General features: G+C 34.0%; 1 protein-coding gene and 2 pseudogenes across 5 annotated transcripts in view; 1 reads left to right on the top strand and 2 right to left on the bottom strand.

Moving 5' to 3' along the window:
• EYA3 (EYA transcriptional coactivator and phosphatase 3) overlaps window positions 1-19,347 on the top strand; it is a 96,233-nt gene that overhangs the window by 15,536 nt on the left and 61,350 nt on the right. For all 5 annotated transcript variants that reach the window (XR_008557055.1, XM_008147995.3, XM_028155205.2 and 2 more), the window contains exon 2: window positions 16,817-16,917. Coding sequence is in view for 4 of the 5 variants with exons in the window: in XM_008147995.3 (XP_008146217.1) it covers window positions 16,885-16,917 (33 nt within the window). In the remaining variant the exon portion in view is untranslated. The remainder of the gene's footprint in view (window positions 1-16,816; window positions 16,918-19,347) is intronic.
• LOC103291883 (60S ribosomal protein L15-like) overlaps window positions 9,324-19,347 on the bottom strand; it is a 34,085-nt pseudogene continuing 24,061 nt past the window's right edge.
• Window positions 10,697-11,027, bottom strand: LOC103291882 (60S ribosomal protein L36a-like; annotated as a pseudogene).

Genomic DNA, 19,347 nt, shown 5'->3' with positions numbered 1-19,347 from the left:
CCAGCTCCACAATAGCCTTGAAAACCAACTGCCCCCAATCATGGTGAAAACTAGCAGCCTCCAGAAGCCACTGGAAGGGGCAGAACAAGATTGGAACCCCTTCAAAGCCCCATTCCCAGAGAATGGTCATTACTTGACCTGTTTGGTGGTTCCTTGAAAGACATTCACAAGACTGTCTGTATTTGACCTGATGTGGAGCTCTTCCTGTACAAATAGCCTTTTCCCCGTCAGGGTATTCACTGGAAACAGTTCGAGGCAGTTGTTGGACATCTTGGCTGCCTGTGATAGTGAATAACAGTTGGGACAAACACCAGGCTAACCAAAAAGCTTAAAAGGAAAAGCTGAGGAATGAGATAGCCATAAGGGGATTTGTAAGCTCTGCTATATTTCTGGGAAATCTAAAAGGTTGTGCATATGCGTGGAGCTGTGTGCATGTTTAGGAAAGGCCTGAGAAGGCCCTAAGCTATCATCTTTAGGTTCTGTGCAAGTAGGTAGTGAAGACTAAGGCAGATTTGTAAATTGACTGGCTGAGTGTTAAATATGTGCCCTGTTATACATACAGAGCCCAGCAGTCTAGACTGGAAGATTTTCTTAGGAAACCTGTCTAATCAATAGCTCATCATTAATACTAATAGCTGAGACTTCAGCGGCCACATGTGTCAAAGAATCCCGACTGCAGAATTAAGATTCTTTATTTCCCTATCCTATTTCATTTTTCTTACCACTGCCTAAATAATGAGCTCATGGTTATCTGTCTCTTCCCTCTGATTAGAATATCCACGCAATGAGAGCAGGGACTTTGTCTTTTTGCACAGGGCTTTATCTCCAGTGCTTAGAATAATGCCTAGTACATAAAATATTTTTTTGAAATAATGAATAAGTGAATGACTCAGATATCAACCTCTATTCACTTTCTGTCTTCTAAAATTCTGTTGTCTTTTGCCCCTTGAAAACACCATTTTTATTTTCTTTGTAATTGTGTATTTATTCTATTATTTTTATAGAGTGGATTTTTATAGAGTGGATTTCTGTGGAGAGGGAATATAAATGGGTGTGCATTGTCAGCTCTCTTGAACCCAATGTTCTGATTCCTGATTTTGATCAATAGGAAGGTGGTTGAGAGTAAACTGATTGGGATGAAGTTTGGGAAGTTATGTGGTAGAATTCGGCATTCAAAAGAAGAGAATGAAATAACCACATACTGTACAAATAATTTTGACAATCTGGATGAAGCGGCTATTTTATTTTATTTATTTTTATTTTTTAGATTTTCAGGTTCTATTCATTACTATCTCTTATTCCCATGACACTATTTTATTAAAGTTAAGCCACACATTTAAAAAATTACTTAGGCCCAGTCATAAGATGGAGAAATTATTTGCTAAAATTTTATTTGGGGTGGTATGGGTAAATAAATCTTTATAGTTGCTGTGAAGTTTTAAAACATGCATTAATTGATCTTGGTGTTTATTTCTACAGGCACATGTGGTCATATTAAAAATGTGATTGGTAATTTCAATGACTTGGTTATCCCCTTTAATAATGATTATTTTCTCAAGCATGAAGTGGCTATTTTAGAAAAACATTAACAGATTTGATCCCAGAAGAAAGAAATTTAATAGACCGATAACACTGAATAAATTAAAGTTGTCTTAAGGACTGCTCCACAAAAACCTTGAGACCCAGATATTTTCATAGGTATGCTATTTCAAATACCCAAGGAAGAGATACTTATTGGCTCTTCTAGAGCAGTGATTTTCAGCCTTTTTCATCTCATGGCAGTAATTACTAAAATTCTCCGGCATACCAAAAATGTATTATATTTTTTGCCAATCTGACAAAAATAATTTATTTTGTTAAATTAATTTTTGAGAGAGAGAGAGAGAGAGAAATATCGACTTGTTGTTCCACTTATTTATGCATTCATTGGTTGATTCTTGTATGTTCGCTAACCAGGGATCAAACCCACAACCTTGGTGTATCAAGATGATAATCAACTGAGCTACCAAGCCAGAGCAAAAATAGGTATAATTTTGATTCATTCACATTGGATGGCTATTATTGTATTGGCTGTTTTCGTTTTCTAATTTTACAATATAAGGTAAAAGGGGTCAATGCCCTTTACTAATCAGGTATTACATGTTTTAAAAATTCTTGCGGCACACTGGTTGAGCATGGATAAAGAAAAAAAGTTTACAGTTCTTTTAAGAAAGCTAATGAAATATTGATTCCAAACTTTCTAGGCAGCATGAAACAGGAAAATATGAAAAAATTTTACAAATATTAATATAGCTTCAATTCAACAGTACATGAAAATAATCTTTAGCCCCGGGGTTTCAGCTCTGAAATAAATGCATATGTGGTTCAATATTAGAAAATCTATATACATGCTCTATTAATAGGTGAGAGAAAACCACATGATCATTTTTTGATGCCAAAAAAGCATTTGACCTAATTAATATCAATTCCTGATAAGCATTCTCTGTATAATTAAAATTGATGAATTCTTATTTCACATGATTAAGAAAATCTTATTTCAAACCAAAACCATTGTCATGCTTAGTGAATGGTATGCTAGAAGTATTCTCATTAACATAAGGAACAAGAAAAGGATGCCGAACATTTATCACTGTTACATAATATTATAGTGGAGGTGTAAGCCAATATCCGTGATTAATATTGGGGAGAGAGGAAGCAAAATTTTTGTGCAGCAGGGGCCAATGTATGCATGAAACTCAAGAATCAACCATTTTACTGTTCTCATTGTTGGAAACAATAAGAGACTTTGGTAACGTGGCTCTTTACAAAATTAATGTACCAGTATCAACAGCTTTCCTACATATAAAAAGCAACTTCTTTAGAAAATATAATGAAAAATCTAAGAAACAAAAAGATAAAATACCAACATAAGTAAGGGGAGAGGCTCTACTAAGAGACATTTTAAAAAGATTAACTGGAAATGCTGTGCTCTTAGGAGAGCTCAATATTGTAAACTTATTGGTTTTCCCTAAATTACTTTATGTACTTAATGCAATTTAAATTAAAATGTCATTAATTTTTTTAAAAACTTGATAACATTACTGTGAAGTTCATTTGGAAAGCATAAAATGTGAGAAAGGAAAAGGAAGAAGAGAGGCTAGCCTTTCAAGTATTGAAACACATGAAGAAAAAAAAAGCCCTCTACGGTATGTTAGGAAATTATAATATTTCAAGTTGGTTTCTGAGGAAGTACCAAATAGACTGTAAAACAAATAGACTGGTAACAAAGTCTAGAAATTTCATATATATATATATATATATATATATATATATATATATGGATTTATGCATTATAAAATTGGCATTTCAAGTCATTAGAGAAAATGGCAAGATTTAGTAAATGGCATTAGGACAAGTGGTAAAGTATTTGGTGGATCAGTCAAATAACACCTAACACTTATTATGTATCAGGGTAGCTATCATAAACTCTTTACATTTATTAACGTATTTAATTCTCCCAACAGCTTTGTGAGATAGATACTGTTTTGCCCCCATTTTATAGATTGGGAGATTGATGCCTTGTGGAAATGGACCTGATTTATTCTTCCACTCCCAGTGCTTAGTAAGACACTTATGAATGCAAAGGGGACTAATACTTTTAGGATACCTCTACTATGTGCTAGGCACTGTGCATGGTACTAGACTCTTTTCCTAAGTATTCAATAATTGAATTAAAATAAAGTAAAATGAATCTACCCCTACCTGGTTTGGCTCAGTGGATAGAGTGTCGACTTTCGGACTAAAGGGTCCTGGATTCAATTCCAATCAAGGGCACATGCCTGAGTTGTGGGCTTGATCCCCAGTAGGGGACATGCAGGAGGCAGCCCATCAGTGATTCTCATCATCGATGTTTCTATCTCTCCTTCACTCTCCTTTCCTCTCTGAAATCAATAAAAATATATTTTAAAGATAAATAAAATCTTTATTTACAAGAGAAACTAAAACGGACTTGCCCAAGGTTTTATAGCTAGTAGGTAATAGAGCTAAATGCTTTTGACTCTCAATCCCATCTCTTTCCCTTATTCTGATTTGCCTCATTACATAATAAGCTCCTATTTAGTGCATTTGGAATGATTGACTATAAAAATGTGATCACAAACTTAGAAACGTTTCATAAAGCAAGTTTAACACATTTTTGCACCCTTTTGGTATTATGCCTATAAGCCATTTAAATATTTTTTAAAGAAAACAGTGCTGCTCATATAATAATATTCTGAAATAGATTTTCAGAAGTGTTTCAGAGATAGTACAGAGAGTTTCCATGTACCCCTTACCCAGTTTCCCCTCTTGTTAATGTTTTTTGTGTGTTTTTAAATCCTCACCCCAGGATATATATTTAGAGAGAGGAAGAGGAGAGAGATCAATGTGAGAGAGAAACATTGATAGGTTGCCTCCTGTACGCGCCCCTACTGGGAATCAAACCCACAACCTTCTAGTGTACAGGACGACATTCCAGCCAACTGAGCCACCCAGGTAGGGCTTACATAACTATGATACATTTGTCAAAACTAAGAAACCAATATTGGGACATTACTATTAACTAAATCCAGGCTTCACAAACTTTAGCTTTCACTATTTTTTCCACTAATGTCCTTTTTCTTTTCCAGGATCCAACTCAAGATACCACATTGCATTTAGTATAACTTTATTTTAATTTTTATTTCTGGCTCTAACATGTCAAAACCAAATTATAAGATACCACTACTAGTCTTGCAAGAATATATTTTTATTGCAAGAATATATTTTTCAGTTCATATCTATTCCAGAATGCTTTATATGTCATATATTCTTCTGGTGAATGAGTTTAACTTGCATATAGTCCTTTTTAAGTTTCAGTCAGAGGAGATTCCAAAGTTTGAGGCTGATGGCCTCTGTAGATTGGATCCCTTCATTTTAGACCAACCAGAAAATAATACAGAAAGCCTCTGGGAAAATTGTTTCAATTAAGAGTCAGCAAGAAAAAGAGTAAGTTCTTAAAGTTTACTCTTCTCATTTACTTTCTTGCTTGAAGTTAGCATTAACAGCTTTTTTTTTGTTGTTAAATTAGCCAAACCTTTATATTTTTACTCTTTTTAGTCTATACATTTTAGTGTTAAGTGACATTTTTCAACACTGACACAATTTTTTTTATAAATAGCAGCTAAAACACACTAAATAATTATGATTTCTTTCAGAATATGTCTTTAATATCTGGCATAATCTATCCTATTCTGTTTTAGTATTTTTCTCCTGGTTTGAGATATTCTGTGAATATTTACTGTTTAGAAAGGATTTTAGGGTTCTGTTTAAAACACACAAAAAGGAAAGCCTCAAAGAAAGAAATACCCATAAAAAAAGCTGTTTGCCGAGTTAGAAAAGTCACATTTTTCTAATAACAAAAATTTCTGATGATCTACTTCCATTCTATAATCTGTTTATAATGTTCTTGATAAAGTGCTTAACACAGTAAATTTAAATGAAAGGTTTAGTAAATGCTTTAATGGAGAAGCATAATCTATAGATATAAAAAATGACTTCATGAAAGAAATAAAAAATAAATACTTTACTCAAAATAGAAAAATATGCGTTTCAGTCTTGAGGCATAGTTTGCCTAAGATTGTTAGTTAAGATCAACTGGAAAAGAGAACTTGTGTATCTTCCAGATTTAACTCCATTAAGCAGTCTTTTTTTTTCTTCCCCTAAGCAAAACAACAAATAGTATAGTGGTTGTATTCTGATTTTAAGTGCTATTTTACAAATAGTAGTACAGATGCTCCTCAATTTGCAATGCAGCCACAATAAACCCATCATAAGTTGGAAATATAATAAATATTTTCTAATAATATCGTAAGTAAAAAATGTACTAATATACCTAACCTATAACATCATAGTTAAGTCTTGCCTACCTTAGACGTGTTGAGAACACAATATCTCAAAAACATAGGCAACACACTATTCTGTAGAGTATTGGTTCTTTACCCTCGTGATTGTGTGCCTGACTGGGAGCTACTGCTACCCAGTCTCATAAGAGAGTTTTGTACCACATATTACTAGCCTGGAAGAAGAACAGAATTCAAAGTACGGTTTCTACCGAATGTGTATTGCTTTTGAACCATCATAAAGTTGAAAAAGCATAATAAGTCAAACGGTCATAAGTCAGGGGCTGTCTGTACTTGAGTTTGTTCTCAAGGTATTATTAGATCAGTAAGGCTTCTCACGATCCATGAAATACCTGGGACTGCCAGTGTTATTACTATGTTAGCTGGGAATTTCTTCCACTATAAATTTAGGGTTCGGCTCAGAGCAAAAGCATGAGAATGCTAACTTTGTAGTTATGTGACAGTTCTGTTAGGCAAACTGTCCAATTATTTGGTAAGTGTTTGAGTGTTTTATTTTTACCCTATTAATGTGTGGAAGCATTTTTGCAGCTGTATGTATAATCATGTTTTGTCTTATTTATGTATTTTTCTTCATTTCTCACCTTTGTGTTCAGCTTGTGTATTTCTTCAGTGTCCAGATGGCCAACAAACCAAAGCAGAGAGGTAATAGCAAAACGAATGAAAAACAAAATAAACTTCTATACTATTTGTATTAATTTCCTGTGACTGCCATAATAAATTACCACAAATTTGGAGGCTTAAAACATCAGAATTTTATTATTCTCTCGCAGTGCTGGAGGCCAGAAGTCTGAAATCAAGGCGTTGGCAAGGCTGCACTTTTTTTATAGCCTCTAAGGGGAGAATCTATTCCTTGCTTCTTCCAGCTTCTGGTGACTGCTGGCAGTCTTTGGCCATATCCTCCAGCCTCTGCCTCCATCTTTGTATCACCTTCTCTCTGTATGTGTTAGTTAATTTTCCCTCCACCTTACTCTTATAAGGACATGAGGTGGCACTTACAACACCTAGGTAATCAAGGATAATCTCATCTCAAAATCCTTAATTTAATCCTGCAAAGACTCTTTTCTAAATAAAGTAACAATCAGCAGTTTCTGGGAATTAGGATGTGAATCCCTTCTTTCCTTCCTTCCTTCCTTTCCTTTCTTTTTAATTTAAAACTTTATTCTACCATATTGCTAGTTATAAAATAGTTATGGTAATGTAAAGTATAGCATAAAAATATACATAAATAATATTGTGATAACTATGTATGGTGCCAGTTGAATAATGGAAATATCAGAGGGAACAGTTTGTAAAGTATATGATTGTCTAACCACTATGCTGCACATCTAAAACTAATACAAAATAATATTGAATGTAAACTGTAACTGTAAAATTTTAAAACTAAACAAAAAACCTTTAGCCTACTAATAAGTGAGGGAAAATAATAAAGGCTTCTAACCTCTAAGTAAGTAGTATCAGTGCTATGATCCCATGTTATAAATATAATATTAAAATTTGAAATCAAGTTTATCATTTCTTGCTTTTGGGGGGATAACACAAACTTCAAAATGATGTTTTTCAAATCAGTTAACAAAACCTTGTGAAGAATTAAATTTGTGATTTAAGGCATCCCTGGTGAGAAATGAGAAAAGTGAAGATTTTAATTTTTTGTGCCTCTAAATATATTGAAGATTCTTTTTTTTTTTTAAAATATATTTTATTGATTTTTTACAGAGAGGAAGAGAGAGGGATAGAGAGTTAGAAACATCGATGAGAGAGAAACATCGATCAGCTGCCTCTTGCACACCCCCTACTGGGGATGTGCCCGCAACCAAGATATATGCCCTTGACCGGAATCGAACCCGGGACCCTTGAGTCTGCAGGCCGACGCTCTATCCACTGAGCCAAACCGGCTTCGGCTGAAGATTCTTAATGAACTAGTTTAAGTAAATATTTAGAGGAATCAAGAGCCTGGAAATTGTTTGATTGAATGAATATTTATTGAATGCGCGCCATGTGCTATCAGATACTAAAAAGAAGGTGGGCTCTGCCATTGTGCAGTTTAGGATCAAGATTCCACAGAATCTTAGAAACAAGAGAAAATTAATTTTAGCAGAAATAGCTGCCAGATATAGAGACCACGGTAAAGGTCAGAGGAGTAAGTCGTTTTGAAAAATTCTTAATTATTAACTAGTAATGAAGCAGGAAAGTCTTTCTTAATAACTGAGGTTTTGGTAGGTTGGGAGATACTTTGTTTTTCTAAAATATGCTTTTATCTCTGACTAGAAATGGTAAAAATTTATTTTCATATATTTTGTGATTAAAATAACCTGTTTTATTAACAGTAGATCAAAGCCTGTACGTTAGAAATTAAAGACTTTCGGTTGTAAAGAGAAAGCAAATTGTTATTTTTGTTAGACTGTACAGGAAGTTAAAAAGTAGCATAAAACTGATCTTATTTTAGGATTTTTAGCAAGTCTTAAAGTGCCAGATAACACATTTAAAAAGAAGTTTTAAGTTTAAGAGCATGTTACTATACCACAAAGTCAAAGTAATATAACAGAATAGTTGAAGAATTAATGAAGGAAGGGGAATAAATAGCCTAAGGTAATATTAGGAATGCATTTTTTTTTTTTTAGGTAAACTAGGATGTTTAATTTTAAGAACCCTCTTTCAACAGGATCATTCTGTTCTCCTAAAAAATGGTGGCATTCTTTTAAAGTTTTCTTCTTTCAGAAGCAGCAATTATATTGAGTTAATCTTAAAAATATAAACCCCCTACTTTCATTTTTCTGCATAGGACCATGAGAATGGACTAGGTTATCTTTCATATTCCCAAGCAAAATTCAAACTCCAGAAAACAGCCCTTTGAGAGTAAACAAACAAGCAGAGAGCATTGCATTACCCCAATAAAGCTGCAGGTTTCATCACATGCGCCAACACATCTCCTGGCTAGTTTTGCACTCTTTCACAGAATTGTACACCTATGATACCAAACACTGACATAGAAAACTCCTTAATAAGATAAAGCAGCGATTTTCAATCAGTATACTGTGGCACACTGTTGGGACACAATTTTTTAAAACATGCAATACCTGACTAGTCAGGGGCACTGACCTCTAGCCCCCTTAGATTGTCAAATTAAAAAATAATGGATCAAAATACCTATTTTTTGGTCAGATTGACAAAACAGTACTTTTTGGTGTGCTGCAGAATTTTGTAATTTATGTGTGCCATGAGATGAAAAAGGTTGAAAATCGCTGACATAAAGCCAAGACAAAAGTGTATCTTGAGTAACGAGACACACCATGACTTAACAGTCTTCAAACATTATTGCCCTATAACTTTTATAATGTGACAATGCATTCATGGAACAATCTGCAGACTAGTTTTAACAAATTAACACTTTTAAGCAGGCATGACTGTCCTAAATTGTTTATTAGGTAAGACTCTTACAAACATTACTTATATTAGCGGTAAGGGTGGAGCTGGAGAGTATTGTGCCTTCTCCAAGCTGCGCAGCGAGGACCACCAATAGTGTGGCGGAACTTGTGGCCCTTCCTGAGGCCAGGGCTCTTGCGGCCTGCACATGTCAGCCCTCGCATCTCCCTGTGCTTGTGGACTGTTTTGGTGATCCATTGGGTGTCAGGATTTCTTCTGATAGCCTTATGGGATGGATCAATGAGGATAACCTCGAAGAATTTGTACGTGGAATCTTCACCAATCCAATAAGAATTCAGGACTCTCAGAGCCCCCCAGTAGCGTCCAACTTGCTCTTTGGCAACAGACTGCAGACTTGCAGCAAACTTTAGCTGGTTAACACCGTGATGGACAGGCTTGCCATACGTTGCACCCTTAGGAACAGGGCGCTTGCTGCCAGCACGGCGCACACGAATCCAATATATGACATAACCTTACTTGGCCTTGTAGCCCAGCCTGCGCGCTCTGTCGGGCCGGGAGTGGAGGTGGGGGTAGGGAGGGGGGAGGCCTCTACCACCAGCGCACCCTGAGAAGGAAGCGCATTACATCGGACTGCTGCTTCCTCCATAGCTCCTGGATGTACTTGTAAGCGCCCATCTTGGTTTACCTGATGGCAGCGGCCGGATGGAAAGGAAGAACCTCTCTCTCCAACAGTCCTCTTTGGGCTCCTCCTAGGAATGCAATTTTAAAAGGGAAGGTTTTATGCTCAATTCTACGTGAAGGGAAGTAAGACAAGGGAGTTCAGAATCTTGGGTTCCACTACTGGTTCTGCTACTTAACAGATATCATGAAGCAATGCCTTCACATCTTCGGTTTAGTTTATTCAACCCTAAAATAAGGGTTACCTCTAACAACTTAATAATCTATATTCCTTGTAGCATCATTTGTTATAAATTTTCTTCCATTCACAGAGTGACTATTTTCTGTCCAGAAGAGGAAAATCAAATGCGAAATGTCTTCTGATACCAAATTCTTTTAACTGTTGGAAGTTGAACGCTTTTACTCAGAACCATAAAATGAAGCAACCCTGGGTTTGTGTGCAGTGTCTAACTTGACTTCTTATGAAAGAGATGACAGAGCAAGAAAATCAAATGAGTCTTTCTGTCAGTAGTGTCATCATGGACTTCTTTTAAGATTTGGGGGTAAGGGAGGATCATTACTATTTAAATTGCCTTTCCCTCAAAGTTGAAGTTTTTTCCTGAGGAAAATGGATGAGCCAGAATGTGGAATTTGTGTCTAATTTTAGTTTAATACTTGAACTTTTTTTTAAGTGAACATATCAAGATTTTATTGTCATATAATAAAACAAAATATGATGCTTAGAACTGGATCACTTGACCCTTTCTCTTCTTATCTCCTCCCAGTTCAAAATGCTTACATCTCTTAATAGCCAGCATTCTCTTAGATCTGCAGTTAGACTCCACGCATTCAAGCCTCAGTACAACCTTTGTAGTTTTAGCCTTTTTTCAGAAAATAGGCTTAGTCTGCCCACCATAGCCACTTTGCTTCCTGTCATAACGCCGCCTTCCCTGCGCATACAGAGAATCCTTGTCCTTCTTGTACGGTGTCACTTTGTGGGGTTGATGCTTGCCACACTTCTTACAGAAAGTTCGGCGGGTTTTAGGAACATTCACCATGTTTGCGAGCACTATCAGCAGGGAAAGCATACTTGAACATTTTTATAGAAGCATTTAAAAAGTGATGTACCTAAACTTTTTACTACACACACCTTAAGCATCCAGCATTGTATTTCTTTGTGCTTTTGATTCCTACCAAATTATACTTCAGCCATTATTCTATAATTATTGCAAAATCTTAGGGGTTTTTTTGTTTTGTTTTGTTTTTACATTTTAAATGAGCTTGTATTGAAATAGGTTATAGTTTTCATCTTAATATAGAATGTTCAATTGTATAATTACAGCATAAGTAAACCATTCTCCATGTGTTGGTTGTTTCTAATTTTTCATTTCTGTGAAAACAAGCTTTCTCTTTTTAAAATAGAGTTAGATTCTTACTCCTCTATTTAATTTTAGGAGAAAAAGAACAAGAAAAATTATTCAGATCATGGGCAATTTTATGACCTCTTTTATACTTTTTAACTGGAGAACAGTCTGATTTTAAAGCTGTGCCTGAATATTTCTTATTTTCTTGGAGTCCAGATAACTCTAGGTTTTGTTGTTTAGATTTATTTTTGGTAGTTGAATAGGTATGAAGTGGTATCTTAAAAATATTAGGATTTATTTAGTAGGGAGAATCTTTTTCCCCAGGTGCTGATTTGATCTTGAAAACTATTTGTATCTTTTGATGGATATATATGTTAGTCATTGTTGCCACAGAACAGATGATCAGTAAGTGTTGAAATGGTTGGATTTATATTGTAGACATTAAGCTTTATCTATTGTGATTATTGCAGGTGTTGCTTACATTTATTTACTCTTTTAATTTTAGGTTTATTGTTTTTTCATTGTGTGAAAATATATCTTACATAATTGGATCTGTTGATTAGTTGCTTATGCTTCTATTGCTCAAAAGTTTATCTCTTTCTACAGATAAGTATGCTATTCTATTTTTCTCCATTTTTTAAATACTACTTGTTCTTTATATATTTAGAATTAATCATAGTCTATGATGTGGATATGTTTTTCTCCACATTGATACTCAGTTTTTATGACAACATTTTTTAAAAATAGATTTTTCTCCACTTATAAGAACTTTTTAGATTTGATCATTATTTTGGTATTTCTAGTCTCATGTTTTGCTTTGATTTTTTAAAAAAAAAATATGCTTAACAAATACTATTTTAACCATTTAAAGTATACTATTCAGTGGCATTAAGTACATTCACAATGTCAGCTATCACCACTATCCTCCCTTTATTGGATATATTTCTACTTAAATCTGAAACATGATTGCTATTATTCTCAGACAAATTGTTTAAATCTCTGAATCCCAGTTGCCCTATCCATAGAATAAGGATGATGCTCATAGATCCCCTTTAGAATAGATCAGTTATTATTGAATAACAATACTCGAAGCAATCATCTTAAAGCCATTAGAAGAGGGTATTTTGCTTTTTGTTTTCATTCTTCAAGACATACACATACTTATATTTGAGGGTATCATGGTAAACATTTGCTAATTATTTCTTTTTTTTAAGTGGTATTGTTTACTTAAAATTTGCTGAGAGTAGATTTTTTAAATATATTTATTGATTTTTTTACAGAGAGGAAGGGAGAGGGATAGAGAGTTAGAAACATCAGATGAGAGAGAAACATCGATCAGCTGCCTCCTGCACACCTCCTACTGGGGATGTGCCCGCAACCAAGGTACATGCCCTTGACCGGAATCGAACCTGGGACCCTTCAATCCGCAGGTTCTGTCCGTCCATTGAGCCAAACCAGTTAGGGCTGCTAATTATTTCTTGTAAATTCTGAAGCAATCCACATATTAATAAAAATCTTAAGTGGTTATAGACCACTTTTTAAATACTTCTTAAGGCTACTATTTATAACTATTATTGCTGAGATATATTTAATTTTGGGAGGGATACAATTGATTTTTTCCAGGGAAACTTCTGTAGCCTTTGGTGTACTCAGAAAATATATATAAGGTTCTGGAAGGGGTAGTAAGTAGACTTCTAAAATACAGTGTAGATATGATCAAATTTATGAGCTACCTGTTCTATTTAAAACTGTATGAAAGCTATTCAGTTAACTCTTGAAAATCTCTGTGCACACTTAGCCGCATGCAAGTTTCCCTGCTAGGGTGTATAATCAGACTGTTTTGCTCTATTTAGACACTTCTCTTGGTGTTACAATTAAAATTGATATATACTGTGTTTTCGCTGAAAAAAAAACGACCTTTATACTGTGCTTTAAAATATTTACACACCTAATTTTAAATTTCCCTTTCTCTGTTTAAGAGCTATAATAACACATTGAAGTAACCCAAGTTCTTGCCTGTGGCCATTTACAACTAAAGGGTAATTTTAGCTTAATACTTTAATATTTTTATGGTGAACTTGGCACAAAGCAGAAATTGTGTGGTTAGAATCTTATTAGAATTTTGAAATAAAATATTTGTTGCTAATTATTTCCCTTCTAATTTCTAAGGATTAAAAATTATGGCTGTCATATTATAAAATGATCCTGCTTTTATTTATGAGCATGTGAAGTCATAGTATTTAAAATTATGTGACCTTTTTGAATCAAACCAAAGTTCTTATTTTTTTTCATGTCAGCATTGGCAGGTAGGGAAATACTATTTCTGTTCTCAGTTGCAGATTTTCCCAGATTTTTAACAATGAAGGCATATAGATACTAACAAACTCCAAAAAAAGTGATAAAATAATTGTATGTAGAAACAGTTCTAAAAATTGAAACTGGAAAAATATGAAAAGATATTACTATCCAAATGCCTTGTAAAGGTGCTCAAAACAAAAAAATGAATTCAGAGCGTGTTTTATAATTTCATCGGCTGTTTAGCTAAGTTGTAATTATGTTCATTTACATTACATTAAGAATCCACTTTCCCCTTCTATGTCAAGCCATCATATTAAGCTCTAAAACTACTACATGGAAATGAGAATACTAAGATTTATATTGTAATTCTGTACTTTTTGTTATTGTCAAATACTGGATCACTGTGTCTGTGTTATATAACACTTTCATCTGGTTGCTAGTAAACTCGGCTTTTGATTGTAAGCATGTGCCACTGTAGAAAATGGTGTGAGATGTTAACATTAAAAGTTTTAGCACATTGGTTAATGCTAGGAATGTGGTAAATACTTGAATTCTTGTTTTTAGTATGTTTTTATGTTTAAGGTCTTTTAAATTATAAATTTTTGGGAGGAAGGAAGAATACTGTATTGATGGAAAATAATATCTTAGATGCATGTTGTGATGGAATTATGTGAAAGGTAATTTTCAGGGATGGAAACAACAAAGGATCCTTCTTTTCATAGCAGAAATCGGAGAGGTAGAAAGGAATATCTTCCAATTGTTCCCTTAAAGAAGGTTTTCTTACAATTTACCGTAGAGTTTATCTCAAGAAAAAAAGAAAATTAGTCCATTTTCATTATAAAAATCACAGTAATATTAGCATATATCTAGAAAGCAAAATTCAAGATTTTAACATTTAGTTTTGTATGGCTTGAAAATTTATTTCCCCACTATTGGCCATATAAATATTTCTTGCCATATAAAACCCATAACCCATTTTGATCAGTAAAAATCTGTTCTTTAATGTTGTTCATATTTTTAAAATAAATTAGTTTTTGTGCTTAAAAACAAAATTAAAGTAAATGCTTTTTGGTATCCTTTTTAAAATAAAACAAAACAATTTTTCTTACTTTCTTACCCAGAGGTAGATTTTAAAACACTTCCCCTATGAGAATGAATATCTCCTCCCTTTCTCTTACCGAGAATCTACTAACTAGAGATTGCAGTTATTACAGTTAAGTAAAACATGGAATACTATCACTTTCTTTTAAGGTGAGAGCTGGTCACACAAAAATTCAACAAATGAGGTATTAAAGGCATTACATTTTCCTAATGATTTGGTCCTATTTTGCTCTTAAGGGATCAATTCATAGATGTACATTATGTTCATTTAGGCAATATTAAAATCCCATAAAGACATTTCAATTTAAAACTAAGATATAAGTTGGCGAAACATAAAAATGTTTCATCTTTCATAATTATGAGTCATTTTCACGTCACATTGATTATGCTGTTCTGGATAGAGCAAAACAAGTGCAGGGCAGATAGCACCTGTGAGCTTTAGTCACTGTGCACCGTTAATTCTGCAGCAGTAGTTACCTACGTCAGGAAGTATGAGAACTAAGCTGTTCAGGCTTTGTGTATGAGCTACACGTGAGTGCATTGAGCATCCTCTGCTTCTGACCTTTTAAACTTTTTTTTTTTTCTTTTGACATTCTAGATCAGGGTAGGGAGTAAAGCTGTGTCAGAGTTAGACATTTTTTTAACCTGTCCAGCTTACACGTGTTTTCTCTCCTTTTCCCATTCCAGAGTGTGGCTCTGAAAGTGTTTTGTATAGAGCAATAGAAGTGCAATGCTTGTATATTGGCATAACTGAAGTTTTTCATTTCCCTTTTCATGTTATTTATCTATTTTCATTACTTCTGCAGTAAGATTCTATACTTGTTTTAGCTTTCTTTATATATTAAGTTGGTTACAGTGGTTGCTAGATGTGAAAAGAGGTTTGACCTTAATTAAAAGCATAAGCAATCACATCTATTTCGGAGCAGTGCTAGTTTCATTTTTGTTAAATTGTAATGGAGTTTTTCTTTTTTATAATGTATTTAAGTTTTCTAATGTCTATCTGTCTCTCTTGCCAGAAGGGCATAATAAGGTGTTTTTACCAGTAAATGTGGGGTTTGTTAGTTTGAAAATCAAACCAGGAAAAAAGAAAGGGAGAAGAAAGAAAGAAAAAACAATGGATATCCTTATAGTTTTTAAAATAAAAGAGGATGTTCTATTTTTCTTTGTTAGTTTAAAAATCAGGACAAGAAGAGCAGGGTCTAAGGAGATGAAGATTTTCCTTAAATGATTGACTAGACGTATATTTAGTGGAGCTCATTATTTCAGACTAAAATTGGATCCCAGCCCTGGCCAGGTCACAGTTGGTTGGAACGTCATCTCGTACACCAAAAAGGTGGCCGATTCAATTCTAGGTTACAGGTTCCATCCCCAGTCAGGGTGCATACGGAGGCAACCAATTGATGTTTTTCTCTCACATTCCTGTTTCTCTCTTTCTCCCTTCCTCTCTAAAATCAATAAAAACATATCCTCAGGAGAGAATTAAAAAGATAAATAAAATTTACATAATTATTTTTCCTTAATTCTAAAATTCAAAGTTTTACTTATTTGCATTATTAAAGTGGATCCAGAGAATTTCGTTTTCCTTTATATTAATTATATATACAGATGGTTGCGAATGCATTTAATTTATATTATAATTTGTTATATTTAAAGTGATTCGGTGTGTCTGTGTTAACATTATATAAATGTTCCACATGAGACCAGGTTAGATGTTATCCTAACTTACTGATTTGCTAGGCTAGTTTTTATCATTAAAATATGTAACTCTAATCCTAAAAAAAACTGTCCTAGTTATCAGCACATTGTAAAATGTTTAATGCATTAGGCACTATAGTAACCATGTTTTAAATACAGCAGAAGTGGTTCCACGTGTTGGCTTTTGCACGATATTATAAAAATCATTGCGTATACCTATCTTGACTTGGTGTAGCATGTCAGTTTTGAAAAGCCATGTGCAAGTTTGAGATTTTGAGATTAGAACTCACGTGGAAAGCTTGGGGTAGCAAAATATTTTTTTAAAAAATTATTCTCTGATGGCCTGAATGATAATGCCTTAAGAGTACATAAAGCTTTGAATTCCTCCTCTTTTTTACACAGACTGTGAAGACTGCTGAGAGACACTTGCGATCCAGTCACATAAGTGGAATAAAGAAATATTGGTCCTCATGGAAGAAGAACAAGACTTACCAGAGCAACCAGTAAGTATTTCCTTTAACGATTTAAAGTTGACTGTAGAAAAGCTAATCTTAAGAGATTTTAAATATTATTCAAATTCCAAATTAAAAATAAGGAAAAGACTTCTTAATACTTCTAAGTAAAAAAATTTATATGATCTCAAATGCATATTAACAATGCTAACGAGTGTGCTTAGAAAATTCAGCATTACAAAGTTAGTATTGTATTTGGGAATGTCATTTAAAAAAAAAAATCAATGGATATTTCCTTTTGTAGAACCCTTTTGCTTGGTCTGATCTGTGGCCCGATAGCTGTCAGGGTAGAGTAATTAGGGCAGAGTAATTAGCCATCGTGATGGGTTGAGGTGGCAGCAGGATGTGCTGTGGGTCTCAGTCAGTTGTGGGACAGACCAGAAAAAAAGAAAAGAAAAAACAATGGGTATTCTTACAGTTTTTAAAATAAAAGAGAACATCTATTTACCAAACAGTATACACCACTTCTGATGGAAAATTTACTTTCATCTTTACCTAAATTTTCCTAACTGACCTAATTTTTTTAAGAAGTTGTAGTAGTTGAAGAAAGTATAATTTGACCACTAGCTGATTCTTAAAACGATAAGATCCTAGAGACTAGGTTGAATTCTTAATTTCTTTTAAATATTTAATATAAATAAATAAAATCATTTTAAATGTCTGCAAGTGATAGGGATTCATTGCCTTGCCATGGCTTCTTTTTGTTTGTTTGTTTTTTTGTCTGTTTTTTATCCTCCGCATTTAAAAAAGGAGAGCAATAATCATTCTCTTAAGATACTTTTATTTAAAGAATCTTTTCCTTTTGTCTTGAGTTTCATTTTCTTAAGTTAAATACTTATTCAATTTGCTATCCTAAGAGAGCCTCATGTATTTAATATTAAAAGAGAATATAGAGTGGTACATGCTTACCTTTCTTTATGAAATCCAACAGAAAATTTTGAATGTTGAAAGCAGGTAATAAGATATGTTTTTCATGTACTAGATGTATTCTGTACATTACAGAAGGATAGACACCAGCTTCCATTTAATTAATAAAGTTCTTTAATATGTTTTTAATATTTTTCTTTAGGTCGAGGTATGTATACTGATGATTACTTTGCTATTATATTTTTAACCCTCTCACAGTAAACATAAAATTAGGATGTCATAAGTAATTGTTAAAAAAACCTTTTGAAACATTTGGAATGTCATTCCTTTCCCTGGTGGGACATTAATAATCAGGGAAATGGTAGGGTTAAAAGTTATTCTCAGCAGTGTATCTAGGATACACTGTATTTGTATAAGAACAAATAGCTGAATTAGAGACATTAAATGTACCAACGAAAATGATGTCATTGAGTTTTTAATTTAGTAAAAGGTCTAGTCATAGTTTCAAAAGACTTATATAAGTTGTTGAAATAGGTATTGTTAGTTACTCCTTATTTATTTAAGGTAATGAGAATTGTGAGACTGACCTGCTAGTAGGTCATCTTTTCTACTCTGCTTTATTTCCTTGCTGTTCTTATTCAATTTCTGTAACATAACATATTAAACCTGATTGTTACTTCAGAGGAAGGTAAGAAATTAAACCATTTTAAAAACTAATTTTCTGTTGACTATAAATGGTGATTGCCTTGGGGCATCATTTTCCTATTGATTTGTGCCCTGGTTTAATTTATAAAGGTGACAGAGTGACCACTCTGAGAGGTCAGTGCCATTTGAAAGAAAAGTTTAATGTTACAGTTCCCTTAGAAATTAGAGGCATGGCACGTCACACAGGACCCCTGGGGGTTGTGGGGCAGGGTGAGGGGGAAGCACCAATTTTGATCAGGAGGCAGAAAGGAGCTAGGGGGATGCATAGGCCATAGCCTTTATTGGGGCTTCCACAGACAAGGTGAGTGAGGCAAGGCAAGGCAGGGTAAACAGTATAGGATTGTTAGCTGGAATCATTCCAGGAGGTTTGGGGCATAGGGGCTGTCACTAGGTGTCTGGTATCCATCTGACCCTGAGTTGATTTAGAGCAGGGAAATACTGACTTGGTGTGTATGAGTTGTATGAGGGAGGTGGTTCAGAGTATGGGCTCTGGATTGTAGAGGAGATATAAACAATTTTGCCTTCATGATTAATGGATATCAAATAAATACAGAACACTTATTGACTGTTAAGAATAATTAGGATAGGAGAGTAAATGCCAGACTTTGAGGAGAAAAATAAGTTTTCACAGGCTGTAGTGGAGATGGGAAATTTGAATGGAAAGAATAGTCCTATCCCAGGTTGATGATGATAAAGCTAAGATTTTTAACCCTACTGTTTATCTCTATATAGAGATGTTACTGATGGGCATTATTATTGGAGATATTTTAATCCTATCATCTCTCATCTTGTCTTCTCTCATTTCTCTACTTCTTACTTGCTCTGTTTTAAGATTTAAAATTTGTTCGG

The sequence above is a fragment of the Eptesicus fuscus genome, chromosome 9 (assembly GCF_027574615.1).
Source record: "Eptesicus fuscus isolate TK198812 chromosome 9, DD_ASM_mEF_20220401, whole genome shotgun sequence".
NCBI classification, from domain to species: domain Eukaryota; kingdom Metazoa; phylum Chordata; class Mammalia; order Chiroptera; family Vespertilionidae; genus Eptesicus; species Eptesicus fuscus.
Note: the sequence above shows the minus strand (reverse complement) of the source record. Positions and strands in the feature narration are given on the sequence as shown.